Consider the following 12365-nt stretch of genomic DNA (forward strand, 5'->3'; position numbering starts at 1 on the left):
ATATATTAACTACGAAATGACGTTTTAGCTCAAATTAATTACCTAACGACTCCATATTAATGAAATTGTGCAACATACACCTTTTTTCACCCTCTGCCTAATACAACCATTGTTTTATTCATCGATCAATTCATTTCTCATGACCCTATAAAAGCTTTTGACTTGAAAATGCTCTCGAAGTTTTAAGCGTGGTGTGCTTAAAAGCAATGCTAAGATGACGCGTTCAGCATCATGCTACTGAAGGTAAGATAAAGTCTGGTAGTCCAAGCGGGTGCAGAACCCTTCCTGATGTCGTGCGCGCTACATGCGGCAGAATAAGCTAACAGAACGCGAAATACAAGTTCTGACCCAGGGGCACTGGCGCTGCTTGCCTCCATCATGCACCTGTCATGAATACCCGGTTACGAAAACATTTCTGTGACACTTAAACTCCGCATTCGTTAACGGCTGCCTTGAAGATGTCGCTCTCGTGCATAAAATTCGCTATTGTACACGTATTCATTAGCGTATAGTTTGATTCAGCTACATTCTATGAAATGTTACCCGGCATAGTTAAGCCTCGCTTTACGCAGGCTGTATGAATAAGCTGCTGTGACACCCAAGGGTGCTAGAGGGTTCTTTCCCGTTTCAGCATGCCTTCTCAAAGGAGCTGTTCGAGCTGCCAGCTCCGGCCAACCAGGTAATGTTATCTTGTCTCGAGATGTTGCACAACCCGCCGACCAGTCAGGGCTCAGCCCGGAGCATCCTCATAATTTTCCGCTTGATGTCGAAGCCGACACCATATCTTCTATAGAATGGGGTTTCCAAATCTATCGCTTTATTGCTGGCCCTCGCGCTCATCACACACTTTAGTATTCAAATATGTATATGCTTGGCGAATTTTTACGTGGCAGCGTATACAGTTCGTTCTGCCGAAAAGCCACCGGTGCTGTGGACAGATCGCTCGGAAAAAAAAATCTGATTGGCTGACAGAATCATGACGTCACGTCGACTCTCGCACGACTTTGTGCGAGAGTTTTAAACATTTCATATTTAAATAGAAAAATCGAATTAGAGGACTGTCCAATTGTATCCAAAACTGGCGAGTAGGTTCCTCTAAGAGGGGTATTTCCGAAATACAACTTTATTCTGTTAAATATATCGCCACTGTAGAGAGAAACCCAGGCCGTGTGAATGCGAGGCTAGTATGTAACGCATAGGCATTTAGGATCGCTTTTACCAAGCGTGTTACAGGGGCATTAAGTTACCGCATTGTGGTCCATATGACTCTATAATGTGTGCTTGTACCTGTCTTACATCAATAATAATTTGGAACATGTAAATAATTTAAAAAAGTACAATGTCAGAATCGAGGAATGAAAAGACGGTGTTAAATCGCTATCGCATCTACTCATAAGACGAAGCTTAGGCATTTTCCTATTTTTTTTATTCTTCTTTACGCCTAATTGAGCTGACAGTCATTTCGTCACTGTATCAAATTGCACTGCTGGCAAAAGGTTTGGTGGATAGATTTGAAACGGTACGATCGTTGCGCTTATCGAACTCAAGGGTATCTCAACTACCCTCCCATATTTTAAATGTTTGTGCGTTCTCACCTGCGTTATTTGTGCAGAGGAAACAAACTATAATTAAGACCTTCCCCTCCCCCTTGGGATGGTGCAATTGGAGGGCGCTCTAATATTGTGTTCAAGTATGCGGGATTGAGTCCTAGCCGCGGTGTCTGCTTTTCGATGGAGGCGAAAACAAGGTAAGTGTATATTGTGCTATGTCAGTGCGTGGTAAAGAACCCAAGATGGTCGAAATTTCCCGAGCTTTCTACTGTGGCGTCTCGCATAGCCTGAGTCACTTTGTGGCGGTAAGCCCCATGAAAAAACAAATGTACGTATAGACACACACACACACACACACACACACACACACACACACACACACACACACACACACACACACACACACACACACACACACACACACACACACACACACACACACACACACACACACACACACACACACACACACACACACACACACACACACACACACACACACACACACACACACACACACACACACACACACGCACGCACACACACACACACACGCACACACACACACACACACACACACACACACACACACACACACACACACACACACACACACACACACACACACACACACACACACACACACACATACATACATACATACATACATACATACATACATACATACATACATACATACATACATACATACATACATACATACATACATACATACATACATTGTTTATTTTCCCATCCCGCCTTGGTCATAGCATTGATGAAAGAGAGCGCAAACCAAGACGGAGGGCATATGAAGTAACACGCACTACAAGCGCTTGTGTCGTGTTACTTCATTACTTCACTTGTCTTTTGCCTTGGTTCGTGCTCTCTTTTTCACCACGGAACAATGCCAACTAGCCCCAATTTTCAGCCTTGCCTTATAGCCTGAGTAACTAAGGGACGTTAAACCCCACAATTCCAATCTAGCCTTTATTTTCTCACAGAACTTTAAAAGGAGGCTGTGGGAAAAGCCATGCATCTGCGCTTTGAGTAATCCTTGGCTCCCCTATGATCCACACATTAGAATGGTACGTTTAAAAAGGCATTTTTTACAATACAAAAAGAGGGATTATTACGACTTCACGTCTCTGATTGGAGAGACGTTCAGCTTTATAAACGGAAGCTTTTACCTCGAAAAAAAAAAATATCCATTCCCTCTTCTCCTCGGTTATATGCGATTAAGTTAGCGTTGACACTATGTTGTACTCTTGTGCGCAACTCACCAGCCCCTCACGGCTATGATTTTGGTACCGATGTAATAGTGATTATGCTTTTTATTTCTGTTTTCAGTTTTACCTGTCCACAGGGGGCCATTTCACACGTGTCTTATTACATACGGCAAATATACTTCGATCGTGTCTCTGAAGCAAGAATTGCTCTAGTCTAGAGAGACCCATTGAGGGCGGTTGATATTCGCCTGGTCCATTTGCTGATTTTGTTTCGTTCTAAAAAATTCATGAATTTCTCAAGACTAGTTGACTGTTGTTTTATTCATTGGCTCCAAGAAGAAAGTGCAAGTTGAGCAGTTGTCGATTCTATGAAAAAGTGAGTTTCTCTGAATTGTTTCCATCTTCAGCTGATTGCACGATGCAGTTTCTTTAACAGCCTTTAAAGATCCTCATAAATGTTCTACTTGACGCAAGCTTCAGATTTGCCCACCTGTTACCGTAGCTAATCATTAAAAAAGGCGGCTAATTAGTGTTTACTGTTTAATTTTATTGGAGAGAGAAAACGAGTAATGCGGCCTTTGCTACATGACACTCAATCGCCGTCAACTGTTTTAACCGAAGTAGGACATTCCTCATTTTATCAAAGCTTGTTACATTCACCACGGTCATACTGCGTATTTTATCGACTACCCGACACGGTGTATTTTGCCTTATCCGCTGAACAAAGGACATTTTTGTTCTCTCTGCAATTCTCAGTTCTTCGACGCCATAGATGCACATTTTATTGCTGTCCAATCCTTCGTTGCTGGCGCTGTTATCATTTCCATAATATATTTATCCGGTAGGGTTTTTATCCTCATTCCCCTTGCGTTCAATAAATTATCACCCCAGCAAATAACTTTTGCATTAATGTCAGAGACGGTAAAAGTCTTGAATGGAATGGGAAGACATTTCCGATAGAAAATGGCTGGTCCCCCCTGGGCCCTACTGACTGGCAGGCCTACAGGGCAAGTGTGTGTGTGTGTGTGTGTGTGTGTGTGTGTGTGTGTGTGTGTGTGTGTGTGTGTGTGTGTGTGTGTGTGTGTGTGTGTGTGTGTGTGTGTGTGTGTGTGTGTGTGTGTGTGTGTGTGTGTGTGTGTGTGTGTGTGTGTGTGTGTGTGTGTGTGTGTGTGTGTGTGTGTGTGTGTGTGTGTGTGTGTGTGTGTGTGTGTGTGTGTGTGTGTGTGTGTGTGTGTGTGTGTGTGTGTGTGTGTGTGTGTGTGTGTGTGTGTGTGTGTGTGTGTGTGTGTGTGTGTGTGTGTGTGTGTGTGTGTGTGTGTGTGTGTGTGTGTGTGTGTGTGTGTGTGTGTGTGTGTGTGTGTGTGTGTGTGTGTGTGTGTGTGTGTGTGTGTGTGTGTGTGTGTGTGTGTGTGTGTGTGTGTGTGTGTGTGTGTGTGTGTGTGTGTGTGTGTGTGTGTGTGTGTGTGTGTGCATGTGCGTGGGGGCGGGCGGGGTCTTGTGTCCTGGCGGCCTCTTCCACCAGTCAGACAGCCTTGAAATGTTTTTTGTAATAGTTCAAATTGTGGTGAATAGTTAGGTACCGTGACAGAAGAGCATGTAGCGTTCATATATCTGCGATCTTCCGTCGCACACTCCGAAATGTCCAATCAATTCATCAGTTCTAAAAAATGTACCTTTTACTTTCAGCATATATTGGATCCGGAGCCATGCGATTGATCCGCTCATATTCACGCGGCCCTCTACCTTCCTTTTTCTCCGGTTAGTTCTTGTTTTAGGTATCCAAATCCCAAACTCAGCGTCCAGGAACACGCGGTTTAATTACTCGGTATTCGCAACCTCTCTCCATAGTGTCACTAGGGGAGGAGGAGGCAGTATTCGTGGTTCGGCCCCGAGCAGGTGCGGCTCTCACCCTTTCTGTAGCAAACGTATGCCAGCGACTTACATGTGACACCACAGTGACGCTTCACTGAACTAATGTTATGTTCAACACTAGTTAACGTGACATACCACTCCTTCTGGGCGAAAAGTCTTCGAGAAGGTGTGTCTGCGCTTAAACCGCCACAGTGACTACTGGAACTAGACCATGTGCAACCGCTATACCGGCAACAAAGTTCTGAGCACTACTGGTCTTCACTCCACCTTCTTCCTTTCTCCTACATTCCCTCTTCATCTATCAATTTGTCTTATAGCTCATTTTTCAAATGCAAAAAAGAACCTTCGGTTTCTGACACTACTCCTTTCTAGATTATTTATAAGCACGTATTGAAGGTGCATTCAAGAAGTTGTGGCTTTATTTATAGCGCGGTATTCCTTCTAGGTGTCATTCTTAGGCACCTTGGTACCAAGTCTCAAAATGTTTCAGCCCTTCCTAAATGTTGATTCCAAAACTAGGCTCTGACTTTGGCTTAAGTGTATAAAAGCAACTATAAAAAAGCATGGACGTTAGCGCATCGTCCATGCGCAAAAGGAAATGAAGTGCAGTTTGTGCATGGAGCAGCCGATAACCACCCAACGGCACCCTTCTTCTACGAAATAGTTACAATGCGTTATCGATGGCTTGACCGCAGCCTGAATGAGGAGCTAGCTGAATCGCTATATATTTCCCGCTGTCGCATGAAAGACAGAATACAGAATATTAATTTATGTAAAGGCGATAAAAATGGGTGTGGAGGAAATTCTACTATAGCCGACTGTGGGCATCACATCACTCTTGACACCACTCGCCGCGTGATGCTGTTACCCTTTCATGACGAAATAACGGTCTTGGAAAAATTAACAGCGCACACAAAACAGAGACAAGGAAGACAGCACCACAAGTGCTTGTGGAGTTGTCTTTCTTGTCCCTGTCTTGTGTGCGCTGTTAATGTACCGAGATGCTTTACCAACTAGCTCGAATGTCAGCTTTATTGGAATATGGGTTGTCGAAGGCAGCAAACAAAATGGCATTTCACGAACGTCACCTCAAACGCGAGCTCGAGCCGAGACTGCCTGAAGAGCCAGAGTTGCCCTCCCATGAAGGGCAGTAAAAGTACGATTTGGGACGTAAATTACCGATATGACCATATAAAATGGAATCAGTTCATGTGAAATCACATTTCATAATAAAACACACGTGTTACGCCATCAGATAATTTTCTTCAATATAAAACTACTATTGCCTGGAATGAAAAAACGGAATTGAGCAGACACCACAACGCGATTAAAACAACAGAATTGAAGACTTTGAAAACACCATGGTCTTCGATGGTTTCCTTGCAAGTGATTAGAATGTAAATAAGCAGGTGATATTTTGAGGGATTTCAGAATCTGCTGCTTTAAACCTGTGAGGCAACGCGCCTATATTCGAATCCTTCGCCATTTCCAGTGCTGCCTAATCGCGGTTCCCATTTATCTCTTTCTTCTCCCGCGCGGGTGGAGAGAACTGGCTTTTGTGTTATGTGTATAAAGGTGACAGGCGCCTTGCGGCCCTTCTCGCGCGTCGTCTCCTTCCTGGCTCTCTCGCCTGCTGCCGGCCGCGACCCCCCCCCCCCCCCCCCCTCTTTTCAGTCTCGAGTGCCATGTGTAAACATAAAACCCCTTTGTATTCACGTTTTGCCTAGGCTAGCTTGTGTCTCTCTCTTAAGCAGTGAAATCGCCCCCAACCCACACGAAAAGTTCAAGGCATTTCTTGGAGTCTCCTTAATCACTCTGAGTATATTTTGTCAAGCTTGAGTTTTGTTTTTACCGAATAATAAACGTTGTAGGCGCATGCTTTCCGCTTTCAGAAAGTATGAGGAATATTGCTACGTCTGCTGCCTTTAAGTGTCTGCTATGACGATTAACAATGAGCGATCTAGGTCCTGTCCGATAGTGGAAGCGAATGCTGTCAAGAACATGTGACTAAACACTAAGCTTCCAAACGACTTTTATGAAAAGCACATAACAAATTAAAATAGCAACTAAACCTGAAATATAGCGCTTGATGATCGGAAGCAGATCCGCATTGGCAGTCAAGAATGCTGTAGTCATTATAGTACAGACTCTAAATCAAAGAACGATATATACAGGAACAGCAAGCAACGAAATCATACAGCAGCAGCCCATATATGTCATCACCATCAGCATCCTAGCTTCACTACAAAATATCTCCCTCTGAGCTGTATTTAAAGATTCCTGCATCAGTACCTTCTCAACCTTACTAAAGTCTCCTGTTCACACGCTCACCTAACACCCTCCTGGACGTTTAGCTTCTCTTGGAGTCCACCTTTTTCCTTATTTTCCTCAAGGGCTTACCGGTTACCTGAACTTCGCATTATGTGTCTTGTCAATTAATATTTATTTCTCTTTATTTGAGCCAGGATATCAATAACTTGCCTTTGTGTCAAGTATTAGCGCACGCCAAAAACACAAACATCAACACACACTCAGATTAAAGGCGGTGGTTTGTGGGCCATTAGTTCGAACCCTTACCGCGCTAAGCCACCATGATGAGAACAAAAACGGTCAAAGATAATGAGATTAAAATCCACAGCACAGAGAAATTGCATTCACAAGATAAAACGACAGATAGAAATCAAATCGAATTAGGAAGCAACCTGAGTAGAAATAGCCTATTACAAGTATGAGATATATTTAATCACGTTGTTTCCTCCTATTATCTTACTTTCTGCTTTACCATTCCTTTGTATTCAATGAAGACACTTGCCTTATGTTTTACTTCGTAGATAATATTTAGCTCTTTTGCAAATTATTGCTTTTTGGTTGCACCATATCGATTATTGTGGATTGTTTCCATTAGGCAGTACAGTGAGTACACTTTAGGGGCGTGTTACATGGCATTAGTCTATGATTCAGTTCTTTCATATCTCTATACTTGTTCTTTCGCTTGCTCATTAGAAAAGCTATATCCGCAAGTCAGCGCGCGGCCTTTCACCACGGTTTCCTTCCGTTGGTACTGGGACAGGATACAGGGATTGTTAACGTACATTTGTTCGGTATTCATAAATAAAACGCTTTTAAAGATCATCGCCTGCTTCTCCTATTTTTTCACCTTGTCCTACATATTCTGTGTTTTTAATCAACAAGAACTAAAAAACATGTTCGCGCGAGAAATTTTGGGCTTGCTTACGGCTATATAAGCTTTTGCAAGTAAATCGGTTTTCCTTCTTTTCATTGTGTTCTGCTTCACCGGAAGAGTAGCTCGGTACACTGGCGTTCTGCCAAAGAAGGCAGTCACGGATTCAATCATTGCCGCCATGAACACATTCCTATGGGAACATTGTTTGAAAACGCACATGTGTTGCATCCCAGCGCCGGTACTGAATGGTTATTCCTACTCTTGACAACTTGGCTAGACAGTGCTTTTACCAGATGGTTTGGTCCTAACGACACGAGTCGAACTGCACCTTTTTAAGTATCTTACTAATGATAGTTGAGCACGAAGCGAGAGTAAGGTTTCCGTCATAGGGAAACACATGGGAACACGGTGGGGCAGGGTATCGATCCCCGCGCCTCGTGTATGGAGGGTGGATGCTCACACCACTAGATCTCCGCTGATGTTATGGGCTGTTCAGTAACCAATGTACCGAAAACAATTGCTCAGCTGGTTATTAGCTCTTCATTTCATTTTCATTGTTATATAAAATGAAGTTGACAATTTGTTGCTTCGCAAGGTCATATTCCCTCTTGTAAATGCTGTAGGGTCTATAATCGATGAGGTCACCTCCGTGAATATGCATTGTACCCAACTGTCAAGGACTTCTAGGTAGTCTCACGATTGTCAGGAAACCTATCCATGGGCTACTCACGTGAGAATCACGCTGTTTCCACGATCCAGTCCGCCACAGAAATGTAACGATGAAACCGTTGTGACATGGGTTCATGCAGGATACTACGGCCGAATTTCTGTACTGGATATATTTCTCAGCAGTAGCAGCATTTGCAGCAAAATGTTTATTGCCGCATAAATCTCCATGCCAGAGTTTCCGCAGCTTCTTGTCTTCTCAGCAAATTAGCGCCATAGCGCAAGACGAAGGAGACAGACTTCCATTAAAAGCTCTGCCGACAGTCATTTCATTTCCTGGGAACCGAATCCCCTATGACAGGAGTATGCTACACAAGAACGCTTTATGTATTTTCTGCTCTCCATATTAATTTAGCGACTGCAGAGGTACAACTCCTGAAACACATTCAGGTGGGTTGCCGTGCTATCACAGCAGACATCCTACTAAGCAGGAGCCAAGAAGATGAAGGAATTTTAGAGCACGTAATTTGATCTCGCGTTGATGCATCAATGCAAATATTGCTAGACAGGGCTTTACGTCACAACCGATGCTCTACAGATACGCGTGCTCGGCAACGCCCCTGGTATATGATAAGGTGTCGCGGATTCCTCGGACTCACCTCCTAAGCATCCGGCCACAAAGTCCAAAGCCATGAGTCCTGGGATTCTGGTACTGGCCAGAGGGCGACGTCTTGACGAAGTCCCCGATGCGGGGTGTCGGCTTCACAAGGAAAACGTCTCGAGATCCCAAGAGTTTGGGGCAGAGAGTGGTACCGAGAGCCAATTCCAGACTAGTCAGGACTAGGCACCGTCATAGCATACGACGCGCACCAACAAAACAGACCACACCGCTTGTGAAGCGTCTGCTGAATCGAACCTCGAATAGCGCGGCTGACAAAAGAACACAAAAAAGAGTACTCAAAGGCACAAGATAGTCAGATTTCGCAACAGTGAAGCGAATAATGTCCGTGTAACCTCCTCCGATAATTACGCGAGGGGGTTTTGGAGCGGCAATCGGAACGCCCAATCGCTTCGATAGTGCGCCAATGTCTGTCTGTTGCCTTTGTTGCTTAGCTGCCTTCGGAAACGAACGTCCCACACGCGCGATCAGCAGCAGTCGACGGAATGGAAGCAGACGACAATCAGTGGCGTCGTCTGCTAACGAGGACGGTGTGGGTGCAGCGCTGCTGGAATGGCGTTATCGCTGTCTGAACCTTATCCTCATATAACGCTGTTATCTCTGCTCATAGGTTCCTCCTCTGGTTCGTTTAATTCGCCCTGTGAGGCTGCTATCGCCGGCTTCTCACCTCTTTTACGGCCACGGTGAAGAGCCAGGTCTAGCTAGGGCACCGCGAGTCGCGCGAAATATTCCAAAACAGCTGCCTCCACCAATAGGATCATGGTTGGTGAGGGGGTGGTGTAGGAAAAGGCCCGTTTGCTTTGTCAGATAAAAATGGACAAGCGTTTACGGCTGGCTGCCTTCACAACAGCTAAAGCAGAGTCCTTAATCACCTGTTTGTCAGAAGCTGTAGAGGATAGCGTTCGTGAGGCCGAAATCTCGTCACCGGGGCTATAGCTGCGCTCGCAGAAGTCTGCGTAAGCATAAACTGTTGCCGACTCCCTACAGCTGCAGGCTGTTCGACGGGTCTTTTGACTTTCCTTTCTCCAACTCTGGCCTGAGACCACGGATAACGGGCTCTCACTTACGAGCCCTAAACAACAACATTTATGGGGTAATACCGCGCAATGTGACTACACATTTTGCAAACATATCTCATGTGCTGGTTTAGGCATGGCAGACTCTAAGTTGCTCTTACAAAAGTAGATAGCAGTTGTGCTGGAGGTTAAAAACAGAGGCAGAGTCTAATTATGCCAAAAGTCAATGAAACAACTGCAGTGTAGAAATATTTGGGGTTTGAAATTGTGCTCGTTTTTCCAAAATCAGCACGAAAAGGGAGAAGAGGGAGGAAGTACGATGGCAACGCGAAAATGAAGTCCAGAGGCACCCACCCACGACCAGCCGCGTGTTCAAGTCGTTACTCTCTAAACCTTACATAGACACTGCAGATAACAACTTCCAAATATTAATTTTAGTAAACGCAGGTTACGTGCGTTCTGGCTGTGGTAAAGCTAGCCCGGTAGCAATAGGCGCACATTTGAGAGGCTGCGTTCCAAACTTTGCGCGCCGCTCCACGCGAACTGATGGCCCCGATACTGAAAGGTAACCACGTGAGCGGCGCCTCGAAGCGAATGAAACCTTAAACTAAGCCTCATGAATCAACATCAAGACATTCTATTGAAGAACTGGAATTCGCTTGCCAAATCAGCTGGTGATTGCATGCGTATTTATTTTGCTCTGAGTAAGCCCTCGGTTTTAAATGAAAATATCATCTTTGCTGTTTGAATGCAGTAATCTATTGACACAAAGTTTACTTCACCTTCGATGTCCCCTTTTAAACACACTGGGTGTATTCCACGCATTACATGACCCTCGAGGTGTTCAATTTTCTGCAATAGCTAAGCGCCGCTAACAATGGGGAAAATGTGTTCAACTTTGTTAGGCCGAGGAGGAAGCGGCATGTCATTCTATCCGGATGGCGATTTTTTCTTCCAGCCTCTTTGGCTACTCTTGACTAAGATATTCATAATGTAAGCAGCAAAGACTATAAGGGACAAGAAAGGAAGAAGGAAAACAGGAAGAGCGTTTGTCTTGTGTTCCTTCTTCTTTTCTTGACCCTTTGTAGTTTGCGCTCAATTTGCTCAATTTAATGTTTTCTTGACTGAGACGCTCACAACTATCGTCACCACTTGTTAGCGAATAGAAAAAGAAAACTAAATAATGGTAACGATTGTTTAATGCGAAGGATTAAGTTTTTGCTGGGGTGGGACTGCAGAGCACTTTTCACAGACATGGTTGTGCATTATGTGTGCTCAGAAGTCAGACAGATATTCTGAAGCGAACTTCATTTAAAAAACTACTTCGCAACCGGACACTTAACCTGCACGTTTGTTCAGGCGCACTAGTTAGAAGTATACGCGCATGAGCGTGAACCCTCGTCTGAATACGGTAACACAAACCACGTTCGCAAGCTGAAGTGTTTGAAACTGGGTTCGTTCCGAAAGAGCGCAGTGGTCTTAGAGGAATCGCTTCTAAAAGGGCACCCCGAAGCAAGCCACTCGTCTGGCCGGTAGACCCAGCCTAGCACCTACACAGCCTTGTCCGGCGATGGGCTTCAGACCAGCCACTTCCTACAGCCCAGGAAAACATTCGAACTACCTATACAATTTTTATCGTTCTGTGGTAAGGGCGGCCCACTGGATGGCACTAGAATAAGGAGAGTGCGCGCAGCCTTTCAGAAAGCGACCCTCATCCATTGATAGAATGAAGTTATTGGTTACTCTGCATCTATTTCCGATTTCCCTATAGTATTTGGACATAGCGAATACACTTTATTGATCTGATTAGGTAGGGAGGGGGGGGGGGTGTTCTCCCAAGCCCAGGAGTCCAGGGCTGGTTGCTAGTCGCCATGCCATCATTATTAGGTGCGATTGTGTGGAAGGTTCCCAGGCTCCACAATATCTAAGTATGACTTGCTACTTGCACAGACTGCGGGGAAAAGGTTAGAGAACTCATCGATTTTAGCTCATAAGCTATCGAATCCTTCTGGCTAAGTCGCATGGTATTTTGCGGCGTTGGGGTGTAGTAACTAGACTAGTTGGGGTTCGCATTTGTACATTGGCACCACCAGGCTGCTGCATGTGTTTTATTGGTATTATAGGGTGGTGGCAGTTTTCTTCTTCCTCCTTTCTCATTTAAAATGTGTA

General features: G+C 44.7%; 1 protein-coding gene across 1 annotated transcript in view; it reads right to left on the minus strand.

Moving 5' to 3' along the window:
* The window catches only part of LOC146176877 (mitochondrial basic amino acids transporter-like), a 42030-nt gene extending 32265 nt beyond the window's left edge, over positions 1 to 9765 (minus strand). Inside the window, exon 1 of the mRNA XM_084582996.1 lies at positions 9161 to 9765. Within this exon, the coding sequence (XP_084439122.1) occupies positions 9161 to 9194 (34 nt within the window). The 5' untranslated portion in view covers positions 9195 to 9765. The remainder of the gene's footprint in view (positions 1 to 9160) is intronic.
* Positions 9766 to 12365: the final 2600 nt, after the last annotated feature.

Source organism: Amblyomma maculatum, chromosome 10, assembly GCF_055883805.1.
Source record: "Amblyomma maculatum isolate TAMU_Amacu chromosome 10, ASM5588380v1, whole genome shotgun sequence".
Taxonomy (NCBI): Eukaryota; Metazoa; Arthropoda; class Arachnida; order Ixodida; family Ixodidae; genus Amblyomma; species Amblyomma maculatum.